The sequence below is a fragment of the Maylandia zebra genome, linkage group LG16 (genome assembly GCF_041146795.1).
Source record: "Maylandia zebra isolate NMK-2024a linkage group LG16, Mzebra_GT3a, whole genome shotgun sequence".
Taxonomy (NCBI): Eukaryota; Metazoa; Chordata; class Actinopteri; order Cichliformes; family Cichlidae; genus Maylandia; species Maylandia zebra.
The window spans coordinates 6,297,641-6,311,005 of record NC_135182.1 but is presented as its reverse complement, the minus strand read 5'-3'; the positions used below and the strand labels follow the sequence as shown (position 1 = coordinate 6,311,005).

At 39.9% G+C, this 13,365-nt stretch overlaps 2 protein-coding genes across 2 annotated transcripts; one reads left to right on the top strand and one right to left on the bottom strand.

Moving 5' to 3' along the window:
- Window positions 1-25: 25 nt before the first annotated feature.
- On the bottom strand, window positions 26-2,042 carry cox17 (cytochrome c oxidase copper chaperone COX17). The gene is made up of 4 exons (XM_004573002.2): window positions 1,903-2,042; window positions 900-1,025; window positions 705-815; window positions 26-191 (listed from the first exon to the last, which is right to left on the bottom strand). The coding sequence occupies exons 2-3, from the start codon at window positions 1,016-1,018 to the stop codon at window positions 731-733; spliced, it is 204 nt and encodes a 67-aa protein (XP_004573059.1). The 5' UTR covers window positions 1,019-1,025; window positions 1,903-2,042; the 3' UTR covers window positions 26-191; window positions 705-730.
- A 3,519-nt stretch (window positions 2,043-5,561) lies between these two features.
- On the top strand, window positions 5,562-13,012 carry hcn5 (hyperpolarization activated cyclic nucleotide-gated potassium channel 5). Its single transcript, XM_004573003.3, has 10 exons — window positions 5,562-5,911; window positions 6,840-7,026; window positions 7,603-7,707; window positions 7,879-8,016; window positions 9,454-9,615; window positions 9,806-9,899; window positions 10,012-10,139; window positions 10,586-10,732; window positions 11,012-11,249; window positions 11,719-13,012. The coding sequence occupies exons 1-10, from the start codon at window positions 5,727-5,729 to the stop codon at window positions 11,889-11,891; spliced, it is 1,557 nt and encodes a 518-aa protein (XP_004573060.1). The 5' UTR covers window positions 5,562-5,726; the 3' UTR covers window positions 11,892-13,012.
- The last annotated feature ends 353 nt before the right edge of the window (window positions 13,013-13,365 follow it).

The following is a 13,365-nucleotide window of genomic DNA, read 5'->3' as shown; positions in this document are numbered from 1 at the left end:
TAATAAAAAAAACCTTCACAACAAGTTTATTGCATAGGATTTTTATTCAATGTCACATCAGAATTTCTCAGATTTTGCAGACTTGAAAAAATAGTTTTCGCACAGTTAATCCAACAAAAGGTATAAATAAGAAGTGCAGGGGGGAGTGAAGAAACAAATACCCAGGGTCACCTTCCACACACAGCAGCACACTGCAAGAGACCAAAATGCACACAATCAGCAATTCACATGACTACTACATCACACCTGACGCTGTATGCAAGTGAAAATCTGGAAGATATTTTATTTAAATTGAGCTGCCCTAAAAAGTGCTGCCCTGGCAAAAGGGGAAAGCCGTTAAACCCAGTATAAACAAGTAACGCTGATACCACAGTAAGGTCCGGCTTTTTCATGGTTCACAGAAAGGTCAGGTGCCCACTTTCACGCCACACTGACTCTATTCAAACATATATTGAGGCTGTCAAAGCACATTCAACTAGTGGCATGGAAACTCAGTGTGCACCCATCACATGCAAGATTCATTTCAACAGTATGAATAATAATATTGATAAATGTGTGTCACTCAAAGTTCTTGCAATTCTATATTTATATTAAAGCTCACAGCAACATGTTCTAGTGTGGTATTTAATCGCTACAAATGACTCTAGTTCTCTAGAAAAATTAAAACACTGGGACTGTTTGAAGTGGTTTTATTCAATACTTACCACACAAGCACGCACAGAAGAACTAGTTAGACCTTGAATCCAAGTGCCCTCATGCAGTCTTTGTGTGCCTCAATAAGGTCCCTGCAGTTTTCCTCTCCCTTTTCAATGATGCTGGTGGAAACAAACATGATGGATGAATAAACATTCTCACTTAAAACGAGAAGACCATTTCAATTTCTCTGGCCAGCTCCTCACCAAGCATCCCTGACTTTTTTTGTTTCTGGACATGCGCAGCATGGCTTCAGTGGCTTCTTCTGCTCTGTGCTCTCAGTCACAGCTGCAGTCCCGACGCTGGCTGCAGACAGGGCTGACATCTTCTGACTGAAACAAGGAAATGAGCTGATGAGGACTGGCAAACTTTAACCACTGAGTAACATGCATGTATTTTCACTCAGGCTTCATTTAGATTTACATACGTCTTTATCAGCTGACAAACACTTTTCACAGGGATGCTGGAATATGCAACAGGAATTTTTCTTCACGTGTCAAATAAAGAGGTGTGAACCGACTGTGATCCCATGAATTGCTTTAGCTTTGTTTTAATATTCAACGAAGGACAAATTGATATTTGACGACTAGAACACGGGATGAGGAAAGCAATGCCACTAAAATACTCTAAACACTCACGGTCCAACCAAAAAGCTCATAATGATACAAAATACAGTTAAATAAAAGAAAAGTGTGAGGATTCGCCAAAGTAAGCCACTATTTTATATTTTTTGGTGTCGCTTCATTATGACGTTTCATAAAACTGCTAATCAACTAATGAAACGTCCTACCATTACATTTATGCTGCTGCTGAAGGGCGCTGAACTGATGCAATGACAAGGTAGTTATGTACTTATGATTAGGTCAACCGGCAAAGTCACCACATGCAACACACAACACATGACTCTGAAGCATCCGAGCCTTCAGAGTTGCTCATAATAATTTAAAATAAATAAACAACAACAACAAAAACAAAACAAAACCCCACAAACCCTCTGTTTGCCTCAGTGTTGTGGTTTACTAGCTTTATCTAACCCTTGTTGCGTAATGTTACTGTCAGCTAACAAAGTTAGCTCACGGTGGCTAACAGTGATGACATAACTAATAACATACAAGCGTTTCGCCCAAACCTACTCAAGCCGTAACGTAGCAGTTAAGCCTCCTGCTCGTTATTAACGTAGCTAAGCTATATTGTGTAACGCTCTCTTACTTGTATGGGGAGGCCGACACTGCCGCCAGTACACCGACGATTCACCTTCAATATGGAACTAACATGCGGGAAACACGTGGTCGCCTGTCAAAGTCACGTGACAATGTCATGTGCCGTGTTAGAGACTTTTGGGAAATGTAGTACTGTATTACCACCAGGCAGACAGGTATGTGAATGTATGGTAAACTTGTTAGACGCATGCTGAAATTATTCTCAGTGCTGAATATTCAAGCATTAACTTATGTGTTGCTTATTTATTGATTGGTTTACCTTTATTAGCTAATTTGATTTTTTTTTTTTACATTAACTTACATTTAAAATTGAAACCCTTAGCTAAAATTGCTTAAGACGATGCTAAGTTTAAGACTTCTTTTTTAGTTAGTTTGTTAGTTAGCTAGCCAGCTAGTTATCTGTCATATTCCCACACTGGGTCAGGCTATTTCAAATATTCTGTTTGAACTGAAAAGAGGGATCACAAATAGTTATGTCCAACTAATGTCCCCTTTTGATTGTTAAAGGTTTTTCATAGTTAAGGTTTCATTTGGCCAAACAACCAAAACAATTGTATTTCTTGTAATAGGTAGGGCATCTATATAGTCCTACACAATGTAGGACAATATATTTGAATAAAAGACCCAAATATCACATTACAGATGTAACACCAAGAGAAATGTTGCTAAATAAATTATGAACTATATAACTATAACTGCCTATATTTCCACTAAAAAAATACACATACACATCAAGTAAAGAAAGCGATAATATGAAAAATACATTATATATTTACATTTACTTAGACAGTATAAAGAAAACCTGCTTGGTATAGAGTACAGAATACATCTGAAAATGTTTCAAACTGTACCTAATCATTTCTTATTATTTTTATTAGTCCTTTATTTATCCAGGTAAAAAAAATCTCATTGAGATTAAAAATCTCATTTCCAAGAGAGACCTGGCATCATGGCAACAAAAGTCACATACCACATAGGTATATAACATTTAATTTCTACAGGTGCTAATGCTAAAATGTTCTCAAATTCCCATTATATTATGTTCTTCTGTTTTCTGTTTTGTAGACAGACAGAATTAGTACATTAGAAAAAATGTACAAAGGGCAGCTGACATTTATGATTCAGGATATCAGGTTCATCCACATGGTCGACATCACCAAGCATGAAGTTCTATTGCACCGTGCTATTAATGATATGTCAGTGCTGGATGATTGCAGATTATTGAGTCCAAACTCAAACATTTAACTTTCAAATGTTCACATTTGAGTAGCTGCAACCAGATTTTTAAAAAATATTTTTATCGTAAAAGTTAGAAATAATTTGTTGCAGCATCACGCTTCCTATAAAACCTACGCTTTAGTAATGATCAAGAACGTGTACACTCAGAAAATTAACATCAGCACTGCACAGATTTTATTTTTCTACACAACTCTGTAAGATATTCTGTTGTGTAAGACGCAGTTGCTGCTGGTGGGCGCAATATACACAATGTTGCCTCGGGAGTTTTGGAATATGAAAAATGTTCATTTTCGGACCTGCAGTACCGAAAGGTATGTGTGTGCTTCAACATGTCTACTGGGTCTATTGTGCGTCACCACAACAAAGCAATGCGTAAGCAGCGGCACAGAGTCACTTACTCTAGTTTGAGGGCCAGCTGTGTGCTAGATAAATAAGCAAGTAAGCATATTGTTCTGTGCTGTGATACATGCACTTCCATTTTCTGCAGTCTTTGCTATGCTTTCCACTGTATTACTGTGTATATGACACATATATAAATGCATATGTTGTCTGCAATTTATGCTCAATTTGATCCAAATACTGTTTTGGTGTTCACAAATGGAAGACAGGTGGAGAGCCACAGTTTGAGTCCTGATCGCCCGATGCCTTGTTGTCCAGTTGGCAGAAAACTTTCAGCAGCTTCTGACAAATGTAGGCCTCCTATTTTACTATTGTTTGATTAGTATTTGAAACAGAGAACTTGTGACATACACTGAAAACAAAGAAGGGCAGTTGCAACTAAACTGCAGGTTGGGTTACTCACTGAGCTGCTTTTGTCATGGCTTTCTAACAACCATGCAGTCATCCAAAGCATGCATCGGGGACAATCTGAGGTTCAGTATCTTGAAAAAGAATGAACCGAGTTTCTGATTAGCAAACAACCAAAAGTACCTCCTGAACTACAGATGTCCTGAATGTGTTGTGTATGTTTTAATGCCAGAACTGGAAGTTGAGGTAAATGGCTTACAGAGTGTGTAATGTGTTAAATCCATTGTTTGTATCCTATATTAATATTGTTTTACTTAACTTTACTAGATTAACCATAGCCAAATACACCAAGAAAAAAATATAATACATTCTTAGTCATAGAAAATCACTGGAAAAGCAATTTATGTTGTTTTTGGAATGTCGTAAAAACTAAATTCCTTCCTCGCCTTCATTAATTTATTCGTTTTTGGTTTCAGTAATCATTTCCTCTGAAGCAAACCTACACATCACCGTCACTCAACCAGATCTCTGCCAGACATTGCATTATTATTTGAAGACATGTAGCCTGAATTCAGCGCTTAACACTTACATGTCAATGAAAGTGAAAACTACATCAGTATGACATCCAGTAATCTCGTAAAAGTCTTTTTTTACATTTGAGGTCACAAAGGACTGAAGCCTATTTTAGGACACCCACTGAGGGAAAGAGACTGTGCACCTGGACAGGTTGGCACAGGTCTAACACACACACACACACACACACACACACACACACACACACACACACACACACACACACACACACACACACATCAATCACGTCAACAGCATTTCCCTTGCAAATCTGCAAAGTCTGGACTCTAACAGAGAGAATTTTCTTATACACGACCATTTTTATTGTTTCCTGTACCCTTCTCCACAGGGACAGTTGTACAAAGTTATTAAAAAAGATTTCATCTCATAAAATGTAGCTCACATTATTAGACACATCCCATGGCCTAAGCTGCCAGTAATTCACCTTACCCACTGACACGGTCTCTAAGTTAATCCCACTGTGCTGGCACAACCTCTAATATCAGTTTTATTTTTCGTTTGCTAAACTAACAAGTTTGCAATGAATCCCACCCACCCAACAGAGTTCAAAAAAGATCCAGGTAAATCATCTCCAAATTTTCCATTTTGTCATCCAGGGAAATAAATATTTCAGCCTTTGTTTTGTTTACTGTTACTGATGTGATATGTGCAAACAAACAACATGGGAGCTGGCTCAAAGCTGCATGCATATGTACAGTATCAGGTAACACAGTACAGGGTTTAATTACATCCCCAGTTAGAGGTGGCCCAGGTTGAACTTGTCCCTGTACATGCTGCCAGATGTATATTTCACATGACAATAATTGCGATCCCTTCCCATCCCCTGTACAGGCACACACCCATCATTGTCTTTGGTATTAATGTGAGCTGGACCTTGCCCTCTTGACACGGCTTGATTTATGTGGGGATGAGACACAGATACTGAATAGTTGATGAGCTGGGTGAAAAAGAAAAGAAGTGTAGGGGGGGGAGTGGGGCAGAAATAGAGAGAGGCAGACGGAGAGGGTGCGGAGGGAGGGAGGGATCGAGCAGAAAGGCGGGTATCCACTCGCCTCGCTCCGCGCAGCTTCAATAAGCCCTGAGGTTGGGAGGCTTGTTAGAATATTACCTTGTGACCAATAGGAGAGGTCAGAGCTGGTAGAGTCAGGCTCTACTCATCCTCAGAAGAGGCAGAAGCAGCAGTAGCAGAGGGGAGGATGGCATTCGGCTGATCACAGGGAACTAAAGTTGGCCATGGAGAAATTGAAAGGTCCCAACGTAGCATGCACCAAAGCCAACTGTGGATGGAGAGCCCTGCTTCTCCCGCAACTGAACAGACAGTCCCTGTACGTGTACGGCAGCGAGGTGGCCGTGGAGAAGGAGTGTATCCGACAGCTGGAGAGTGGAGTCTTTGTCATTCACCCTTTCAGCCTCATGAGGTATTTAATATATCTGATAGATTGAGGTCAGTCATGCATATCACTTCCACTGTTTCTTTGGTCTGTCTCTGCAAGTTTTTATAGTTAACCGATTACTTAATTTCTCCCTTACATTTAATGAATAATTATACATGTTATAGTTCAGTTTTTGGAGTATTTACCGGAAATACAAAGGTGCAATGCATTAACTTGTTCCTTTGAATATCATTAGAATAAGTGCATTAATGAAAACAAATATAGATACTGCGTATAGATTTACTGAGTACCATAAGTTTACCATATTACATAAATCACACCGTTGTTGGATGAGACAGAAGAGGAATTCCTCTTGAGTCCTCTAGGTTAAACTTTTAAAGTGTTAAATGCTAAACAGTATTTATTCATCCAGTCATTAATTGGCAATGAGAATGATTTTCTTCTGATATCACAATAGAGAAAGCCTTAGAAATAAAGCCGACAATCAGATGCATTATTTTTAGGATAAAAGGAAACAAGTAGATTTTAAAGTGACGCAAGAAACCTAAAAGAACGATCCAAGGTTTATAAGAAATAACCGAGTTAGAAGAAAAATACGGACCTATCAAATGACTTCTTTAAGGAACGCGTTTTCACAGAGAGCTGGTTTTGTATTATATATGCAGGATTGCTAATATTAGTCTGTAAGATGATCAGATGGAGGGAAATTAGAGAGGGAATGAAACAATTGAGATCAGAGAGCAGAGTTATTTGAGCCTGGCAATCGTACCCTGGCTGAGGAGATGTACACTTACATTATCAGAGTATTTAGTGTGCATGAATCGGCTTGCCTTACCGGCTGTCTAATGAGTTCTTTTAGCAAATGATGTGAGACTTTCCACTACACTGTGACATGGAAAATAAGAGTTACTGGAAAGTCACACATATGTTTTTGTGGTCATTCCTCCCCTAGGAGTTACTACATCTTGATCATGATGGTCATCACATTTCTGAACCTGATTGGGATTCCCATGGAGATAGCCTTTCTGGACGGAAACAGCGGGCTGGCATGGGAAGGCTTTAACGTGTTTTCAGACACTTTGTTCCTAATAGATGTGGCACTGAATTTCCGGACGGGGATCATAACCGAGGACGCAGAGGTGAGAGTGGCTATATTCTATTTTCAGACACAATCTGGAAGTCTATAATCCGGGTGCAGACGAGCGCATACATTCCATCTCTGCACCATCTGTAATCTACTCGATACACGAAAGGCTAGATTAACGGCATCCCCCTTAGCTCCTGGACACGGGCGAAAACGGCTACTGCTGTTTGATTTTGTAACGGGGATTATGATGTTGTGGATGAATGAGAAGTATAACATTTCAAATTAAGTATTATGCGCAATATGTCCTGTTTGTTTTCGCTGGCTCGTGTTTCGTGACTTCTGTCTTCCTAATGGCCCATCTGTGATGTTTTTCCTGTGTTTATTCTCGACCGCACATCTGGTTTTGCCAGATTTACTCTTGGTTGGTCTGCTTGAAATATTGATGCATGTGCCTCTGTAACATTTTCAGAACCCTGCCAAGCTCGTCTGACATCACACTCACTTACTTTTGGATGAACTCGCCAAATATTGTTTTAGTTCGAGTGTTAAATTATACATGCGATTGTAGCACATGGTGAACGGCGCCTTCATCTATCTGCTCACTCTGCTGCTCTGTTCTGTTTTACAGGAAGCAATTCTGGATATCAAGCGGATCCGAGTCAGCTACCTGAGGACATGGTTCATTCCAGACGTTATAGCAGCTTTCCCAATTGGCTACATACTGCTGTTTGCGGTAATAATAAAGAGGAAGAGGCAGGAAAAGCCAACACTGTACTTCTTCTGTACTGTATATGTTAGCACTTAGAAAAGCAAGAAAGCGTTGCTGACACTTAAGCAAAGTTATAAATGAGCAAATGAGGTGGATTAAGATTCTAATTGCAGCATTTTTAATGTACAATGTCAGGGACTACATTACCACAACGATGACAACCCCTCCAAGACCAACAAGATGATGAGGATACTGATGTTTGTGCGGATCCTCAGTTTAATCAGGCTGGCTCGAGTCTCCAGGCTGGTCCGGTTCTTCAACGAAGTGGAGAAAGTAAGTTTAAATGCCAGAGAGTCGTCAAAGCTCACCTCTGAAATTCAATCAGCCTTTCTCCTCCCTGCTGCCGATACTTTACGACACCGGGCTCTAGTGACAAATCTGACACTTAGCAATGTCATGCTCGTGCACTGATGGGCAATATGCTTATTTTCTAAGTGAATTTGCCTGTCGGTGTTTAGTAAACAGTAAATACAGAAACACTGGGCTCAATCAACATGGGTTTATGTAACAAATGGTCAATATAATGACAGTTTCATATAGAACAACACTGTTATCTCTCTGGCAAGGTGTTTTTATCGCATTATCTATCTAGTTGCAATAATAAATGGTTTGTAGTGTGTGTTTTGTTGGGGGTTCCCATAAATCCTGGAAACTTTATGCTGTGCTTTAGCTGTCTTTCTCTTTTGATGAAAGCTGCCTGTCTCATCTCTAACAGATCGTGCAGCCAAAAGTCTGGGCTCTGTTCAGGAATCAGATCATGGTAGAGTGGCAGGCTGAGGGTTAATGTAGTGTTTTATCAACACGTCGCTCGCGTTTTGGAGGTGTTCTTGTTGCACTAAGCTTCTTGTCCGTTGTGGCAGTTTGTGGCATCTGTGGGTAGTGTGCTTTTAACTGACTGGTAAATTAGGTTTGGATCAAGAAATCTGTCCTTAGAGCATATTTTGAGTTTATTAAAAAACATTATCTTTTTTTCTGAAGTCACATTAAGCTAGAAATACAAGCAGCTGAATGATCAAACGTGTACATTGGCACAAGAAAATGATTAAACCATTAGCCCACGTGTTCCTCATAGTTCACACATCAACGTCCCACTCCAACTTTGAGCTTGTCTTCTTACAGCAGTCGTGTTCTCTCAGCCTTCCTTTGCAATTACCATTATTTTACTTGCAAATAAAGTCCATTACATATATTTTACTCTCCACTTGTGTAGGGTTGGGGCCAGCTGTGATAGGGTGAGAGGCAAGGTACACCTTAGTTAGGTCATCAGACCCATCACAGGGCTAACAAATGAGGTGGTTAAGATAATCTGACTAAACTGCCGGCTCACTTACAGCCTAGCTCCTCATGTTTCTCGTACCATCTGACCTCGCTGTATTGAAGTGATCGTGCAATGTTGTATATTTCAACAATGAACAAAACTATTAAAGTAAGACCTGGGTTCTAATAAACCAGAACGATAAAAAGGTCAAATTGATCCTTCAAGCTTGCCCAATAAATAACTAAATCATGGCTGTTCCACACCCCAAAACAACAACATTCATATGAGTGAATATGAATCCTTAATACAGTAGAAAGAGCTGGCTGACCCTAAAACAAGTGTACACCCTGTTTGCTGCTGCAAAGATGTCCACTCAGTCAAACACTCTATCAGTACAGTGTAATGCTGTGTATTACCCGCTGACCAAGTGTCGTGTACCCTTTTCCTGACAGGTGTCAAATGCAAACCTGGAGGTGGTTCGCCTGTTCATCCGCATCATGTCTCTCTTCACAATGATTTTCCTGCTGTGCCACTGGAACGGATGCATCCAGTATTTTGTGCCTATGCTGGAGGAGTTTCCCAACGACTGCTGGGTCCGCAAAGAAAACCTGATGGTGAAGCTCATTTTACACATCAGTGCTTACTGAGATGTTTTGTAGCTCTCGCTTTGTCTTCAATGTAGACAATTAAGGACTGTAAAAATGCAATAATGAGAAAAAGAGAAAAAAAATTAACAATGTTAACCTAGAAGCCTGTCTTACGATGATAAATAATAGACAATAATGATTGAACCTTTCCTTTCAGAATGCCACGGTCATCGTTAAGTACTCATGGGGTGTTTTCCGAGCTCTCTCCCAGATGATTGCTCTCTCTTATGGCTCTATGGACGCTCCAACAAGTTAGGAGTTTAAGTTTTCTTTCTCTGCCACTTTAAAAAGGAAATATGATCTATATTCTCCCTCAGATGTGAACACTCAACTGCACTGGCATGTCTTTGTTTTGTTCTCTAGATTATGTTGAAATGTGGATCGTCATGGTCAGCATGGTGTCCGGATGTCTGATGTACACCGTCCTCGTGGCCAATGCGACAGCCATGATCGCCAACCTTGACCCAGCGGCCAAGGAGTACAAGAGCAAGGTCTTCATGGGTGACACTTATACTCCTTAAACAGCAAGTACAGTGTAGAAATAAACAGGTTAAACCGACTAAAAACGGGGGGGAAGCACTGCACAGTATATACGTTCTGCTTGGCTAAGATGCCCCAAGCAACTAAAGCCATGATTTAGTTCCTGGCTCACCAAACCTTTGTCATTCCTCTACTTTCTGTCAATTCTACCTGAATTCTATCGGAAATAATAGAAATTAGCAGTAGTGAAAATATATTGAGTTCCTTTCAACATATGTAATTTCTAAATGAATTTTTTCCTGATTAATTTAGACTTTTTGTAGTTAGATTGAACTTTTATTGACAAGTAATCACTTATCGTTATTCTGAATTCAATTGTTCAAGTAATATATTTAAAACTTATGATATAATCTATACATGGTAATCTAATGTAATATATTCTATCCATCTTCAACAGATGAGCCGTTTGGAGCACTACATGGCCTTCATGAAGCTCCCTCCAGAGTTGCAGCTTCGCATCAACAACTACTACCAGGCTCGCTATGGAGGGAAGTGGTTTGATGAGAAGGACGTCATGGACACCGTGTCCTCAGCACTCAAAGAGGTATAGATGGGGTTATTGCTAATCTCCAAACTGGCTGAGATTGATTTGTTTTGGTTGATCTCATATTGATATCTATATGAGATGTCATCCTCATACATACAGATTCACAGTTATGCTTTTGTGTATCTTGGTCACATTCACTCAGTGTACATAAATATCTGTTTTTCATTCATTCTTTAATCTTGCCTGAACTGAGTGTGATTTGTTGTTTCTTAGCTCACGTCTATCTTCATTTGTCATACCAAGCTTTGTGTTTGTTCATTTGTGTGTATTTTTCAGCAAATTGTGACAGTGATGTGCAGCCGGCTGCTGAGAAACGTGCCGATGTTTCAGAACAGAGATCAAAGCTTTATCAACACCGTCCTCCTCAAACTGCAGTACGAGGTTTTCCAGGAAGGAGACATCATCGTCCGACAGAATGTCCCGGGCGACCGCATGTTCTTCATCGATCATGGCCAGGTCCTTGTGGAGACCGATTCCTATGAAAGGGAACTGTGTGATGGAGACTTCTTTGGAGGTGAGTTGGATTTACTCAAATATAGTTGCTGCCGGTGTCTAATAATAATTCATGAGCTCTAAGACAGGCCTTGCAAAACAATAAAAAAAATAACTGGTGATGGTTAGGGGTTCAATTTTAGGCATGTGTCATGTGTTTAATTTGAAAAGTTTCCAAATTATTTCCTCTGCAGAATATTTATTATTTGTTTGTTTTTTTGTTGCCATTTGTGTTTTAGAAGAACAGTGTTGAACCAAAGTGATTAAATCTTCTCCTTTTTTGCCAATTTGGCTGACTTCTTTAATTCTCCATCATTACATGTGCACACTTCCAAATCTTTTTGGCAGCAGATCTCTGCGACGTTTAAAGCTTAGCAGGCCTCCCTCGGACAACTCAGCTTTAATTTAGGATTAATTGTCAGATCTCATCCCCGTCATGAGATTTTATTTGCTCATTAACCACAGTCTTACGGACCCTTCTGTGTGTACAGAGACATGTGTGCTGAACAAGGGCAAACATCTGGCCACAGTGAAAGCACTGACCGACTGCCAGTGTTTCTCTCTGTCCTGGGACGACTTTCAGGATGCGCTGGAGGGCTTCCCAGATGTCAGGAAGGACTTGGAAAAAATGGCTCTGCTCAACTCTGATGGTGGACTCGTGTAAGAACAAAAACAGCACTTGGAATTACAGTATTACCTAAAAGGACGACGCGTTTCTTGGGCATTTTAGGTAGTTGCGTCATGGACCATGAGACTCACCCACATGGACGCCAGTTGGACTCTTATTCAAGGACATTATGGAAAGTTTTAAAGTCTTTCAATCTAGGAATTATTATGTCTGCTGATCCAACAGTTATCAGTAATAAACAACAGTAAACATGGTGAAGGATTTGATCTCAGCCACCTTCTTCTCCGTATCCCAGTAATGAAGCTTATCCTGGTTTAGTGTTTACATGGAACACAGAGAAATCTGGTCATTCACATCCTTATGGTCATAGGAAATACTTATCATTAATTCATCTTTGCTGTAGGCTGTATGCACATGTGCCTGCTAGCCTTTCACCCTTCCACTATCTTTTTCATTTTGAAAGACAACACTTACGCTATATAAACTAGCCATTTTTGTTGCTAGGCAAATCGTTTCTGTTACGTCAGCTGTATAGGTAAGCAGCAACAAGAAACTGGGCACTCCGGCTATTCTAGGATTTCTCTAGACTGGGGTAAGTTCTTAGACAGGTTATGGAAATAAACAGGATTTTACATTCATACTAAAATACTCAGTCAGTGCATATTATTTGTGGCAAAAGAATATAAATTTGGTCAAATGTAAGCAATAAGGAGAGCAGTAGTTTTACACTAATTTGGCTGTTGGAGGAACTTATTTATGCAAAAGGCATACAGTAAAATTATTGCCAATTTTTTCAAATAGTTATCACAGTTAGGGACTGTTGTGGAGGGCTACACCAATAATAACAAATAATTAGTGCGGCCATCTGGAACAGTCCGTATCTCATGTGGTCCCTTGGAAAAATGAAATGCCCACCACTGGTTTAGACCAGCTGTTTTATCTTTGATCTACCTGTGAGTGCTCCTGTTCATGATGGATGTTTTGCCTCAAAACAGTCGTAGTGTGGCTAATCGTGAGTATGCACTTTTGACTGTCTGATTTCTTGGGTTCTTAACCTCTTTGAACTTTTTATTCCCAGATCTCAGCAATTACATTTACTGCCATGTTAACAGCTCTGCACTGTGCACAGTAAAGACACTAACTTTTGGTTGATGAAATGTTGAGTTTCTCAGGTATTTGGCTTTAAACTATTAGACAAAGAGAAATTTTGGTCTTGTGCTCCTCAGGTGACCATAGTAATAAAAATCTTCATGCAGTCCAGCTCAGATTTTCTTTAAATATTTTAAAATGATGAGCTAAAAAATTATGATCACCTCTCTAATATGCTCCGCCCTGTGGTTATCTGGCACTTTGTGGCAGATCCTCAAAGTCCTGTGAGTTGCAAGGCGGCGCCAACGTGAATCCAAAAACGTTCCCTCAAACCTATTGTCACCAGGTGACAATAGGTTTGAGGGAAGTTGTTACTAAAGTGTTCCGACCCAGTTGTCTGGCCATCGTGATAAAAATCTGG